At 36.2% G+C, this 3656-nt stretch overlaps 1 protein-coding gene across 1 annotated transcript; it reads right to left on the reverse strand.

Annotated features, from left to right (window-relative positions):
- Positions 1-600: 600 nt before the first annotated feature.
- On the reverse strand, positions 601-2460 carry LOC131315287 (protein S40-7-like). Its single transcript, XM_058344441.1, has one exon. It carries the CDS (start codon positions 1715-1717, stop codon positions 1208-1210), a length of 510 nt encoding a protein of 169 aa, XP_058200424.1. The 5' UTR covers positions 1718-2460; the 3' UTR covers positions 601-1207.
- Positions 2461-3656: the final 1196 nt, after the last annotated feature.

The raw sequence follows: 3656 nt of genomic DNA on the forward strand, positions 1-3656 counted from the left end.
ATAAACGTAGCCTTTAAAGCTAAATCTTCCGAGTGTGAGCACGCGGTTGTGACTCTCGCTTGAATTATAATTGAGAATTGATAACAGTCTTTGTCAAGAAATGGATGATCCCTAGACTTACCCTTTTTAAGTTTATCAAACTTTTTTTCTAGTCTTTTAGCAAGTCATTCCACTTTTAAAGTAAAACCAAAAGTTGGCTGTCTGAGATCGTTATTCACCTACAAGATTTTTGAGCCTTTTTCGTTTTGTTTTTATTCAAATTTTTTTCGCGTCTGTACGTTATCCAGCAAACTTTTTACATTCGTCTCGACAAGAGGAATTGTAAAAGTAAATTTTTTTTTACCCTAATATTTTTTGTAATATCTAAAATAAAGCCCAAAAAGCTAAGGGTCAAAAGTTTGTTGCAAAGTGAACAGACGAAACAAAGGCAAAACAAAAAAGTCCAAAAATCTCTTAGCGGAACTTATCCTGAATCATCTTGTCATCTGGTAAAATATGGTTGTACCTTCGCTGATACTGAATAATTAATTCGAGTAATGTAAAACAACTACAGAACAAATCATAGGCAGCATAACACAAGAAAATAAACCGTCTTTCTTTTTTTTCTTTTTTTTTTTATCATCCGGAAATCAACTTAATTCCCCCATACAAAAAAGTATGCAGATACTATCCATACACAATACACTAATGTACCTGACAAAATCTCAGAGGCTGCCAATACTTTCTTCTTCCCCTCTTCTTCTGAAAAGGAAAAAATACCCCAAAAAAATTCTCTGAAAGGGGCAGCACTGACTTATAATCTCATTTCCAGAGTTCCACGGGACTCAGCCGTGCACGCGTAGTGCGCAATTTGACTCATCCATCTCTATACCACCATATATTGGTCCCCGGCTCCACCCACCACGTTACACTACACATGTAACATGTGTAACAACTAAAGGAAATACAACAAAAAAGGACCTTTTGGCCGTGATGAATATGAAGATGGTGATGTGATCGCAAAATCATGGTGATGATAGATGATGAACTAATGGGCATAGAAAAAAAAATGAAAGATTATCTTTTAGTAAAACAAATTAGGAAATTGATTTTAACACTCCAAAAATTGATAGAGGAGCTCCAAAACGACGTCGTTTTGTGTATTAACACAGTCAGTTTTGGAGCCCTTCTATCAATTTTTGAAATGTGAAAATCACAATCCAACAAATTACTCCAAGAAACCAGTTTTGGTTAAGATGGCATTCCTCACTTTGCTGAGGTCTCTTCCTTTAAGAGTCCTCCCAATCCCTTCACACATGGAAAAGGAAGAGATCTGACTCCTTGCTAGCTTCTTTGCCATGTATTCATGTGGAGGCACCATCTCACCATCATCATCATCATCATCACCACCGTCATCACCATAAGCATCATCAAGGAAACCATGATACATCTTCTTCCCCTTGTTTGAGTTGCCATGACTCCCATAAACCTTTGACCAATCAGGAATGTTCACAGGAGCTGATGACTGCTGAGCCACTTTTGGACTGTAATTAGCCCTTGGGATCATTCTAGGACCAGTTGAGTCCTTGGCTTTTGATTTCCCCATTCCTGGACTTGAATCCTCCGATCTCTCCATCTCTATGCTCCACACATCTTCTTCTTCAAAATCTCCACCTCTTTTTGGATTCCCTCCAGTGCCACTTCTGTTGATGAAAAACCTCCCAGTTCCATCTTCCATTGCTTGTTAGCTCAATACACAAAATAGGTAGTGACAAAAAAACTTTTGAAACAATCCGAAACCCAACTTCCAAAATATATAAGAAGAAAAAGGACTTGTTTCTTTCCTGAGAAAGAAATTGTTTTCTTGGGAAGCAAAATGATAAAAAGGGAGTTGATTAAGGGGAGCAGCAGAACTCTGCAAAGCTTTTTTCCCCAATGGGTAAGAGTGAGTACTAGTATTACCTTACCCCCCAACAGAAAATCCAAAACAAAAGGCAACAGAAGTTATGGTGAAAGCACAGAAACTGGTGTACTACTTTTCTGTGGCCTTTGCAACAATCCAAACAGAATCACAGATTTCAAGAGAGAAAAGGGGGACTGCAACAGAGGTATTCATGACATGGGTTTTTTTTAATTAACTTTCTTGGCCATGGAAACTGGGAACGGAAAAGAAAGCGAAAAATAAATGATGGGTTTTTTTTTTTCCTGAGGATCTCCGGTCAGTTGTTGCTTCTTGTGTTATTTATCCCCTATCTTGTAATATACTCATCATACCTGAAAACTGTTGGAAGCAGAGTTGTGGATTTTAAAATGTGCAGAAAGTCCAAGTCGCCCACGGGAAGTTGCATTTGATTTGAGTGATAAAGAGAATGTGGGCACTGAGAAGGCACATAGAAAACACATGGACCTCTGTTCTTTTCCCCCTTTCGGTAATGACAAGATTTTGAAACGCCTCTGGTTTATATACTTTATACTAATGGATGCAAGTGCAATGTTTTAAAAAAGGAGAACGTTGCATTTGTCATAGAGACTCATAATGGTGGAGTATGTACAAGCGCGTCACTCGTGTTATGCACTGAAATAGGGGACGTTTATACTCTAATGTTCGGTTGAAATTTATCCCTCATTAGTATACGAGTTTCTCATTAATTAAACATAAAAAAAATTAACAAGGGAGAAAGTTTGAACATAAAAAGAAGTTTGAATTTTTTTTTTTTTTTCAATCTTTCAAATATAATTTGGTGGAAAATGTGGAGAAATTATAAAAATAAGCCATGTATCAATCTAAGAAAGAGCTATCTTTTTTTATTGTTAGTACTCCCTCCGTTTCAATTCTTTTGTCATTTTCGAGAGTTCGTGACACTTTTCAATTAATTATATATTGCAATATGTAAGAGTGGAAATGAAGGTAGTATATATCTACTCTCAGTTAGTACACGTAATATAGATAGATAGCAGTTGGCTTTTGCCCATTCTGGAAGTCGTCGTTATGCTTTATTTCAGCGAATTCAATTTCTAATTTCATAACTTGACAGTTGCATGTCACATCAATTCGTCAAAATACGGAGTAAATTAGTACTGTAGTACGTAGTTTTGAGTTCAATCGGAATTATGATTATAACCCCATTTACAATCCACATTTTAGCCCATTGATAGGCAAATAGTCCTTCCTGGTCATTTTACATGGTTTTCCTTTTGTATCAGTGGTATTTCAAAAATGCCAGGGGTACATATGAAATGTATATATTATGTACATTTTAATTTTGTAGGGTCCACTTCGGGTCCCACAAAGATGATTCAAACTACTCATTAGTTTTCAAACATTTGTTTATGGAGCCCTGTAAAAAATCAACACAACCCGATATAGATAAGGATTTTTTCTTAATTTGTAGAGGCGAAACTACTTAACTGCTTAGTTTCGCCCCTACAAATTCAGAAAAAATCCTTACCGATATCAGGTTGAGCTGATTTTTTACAGGGCTCCATAAAAAGATGTTTTAAAAATAATGAGTGGTTCGGATCATATTTGTGGGACCCAAATTGAACCTCACAAAATCTATATGTACATTATATGTACATATTGTATGTACCAATAGCAGCACTCGTGGTATTTGGAGACTAGTATGATTTTTTGTGAACAAGTTATATACCGACTCATTGTATATTTTACGTACCTA

Source organism: Rhododendron vialii, chromosome 13a (genome assembly GCF_030253575.1).
Source record: "Rhododendron vialii isolate Sample 1 chromosome 13a, ASM3025357v1".
Taxonomy (NCBI): domain Eukaryota; kingdom Viridiplantae; phylum Streptophyta; class Magnoliopsida; order Ericales; family Ericaceae; genus Rhododendron; species Rhododendron vialii.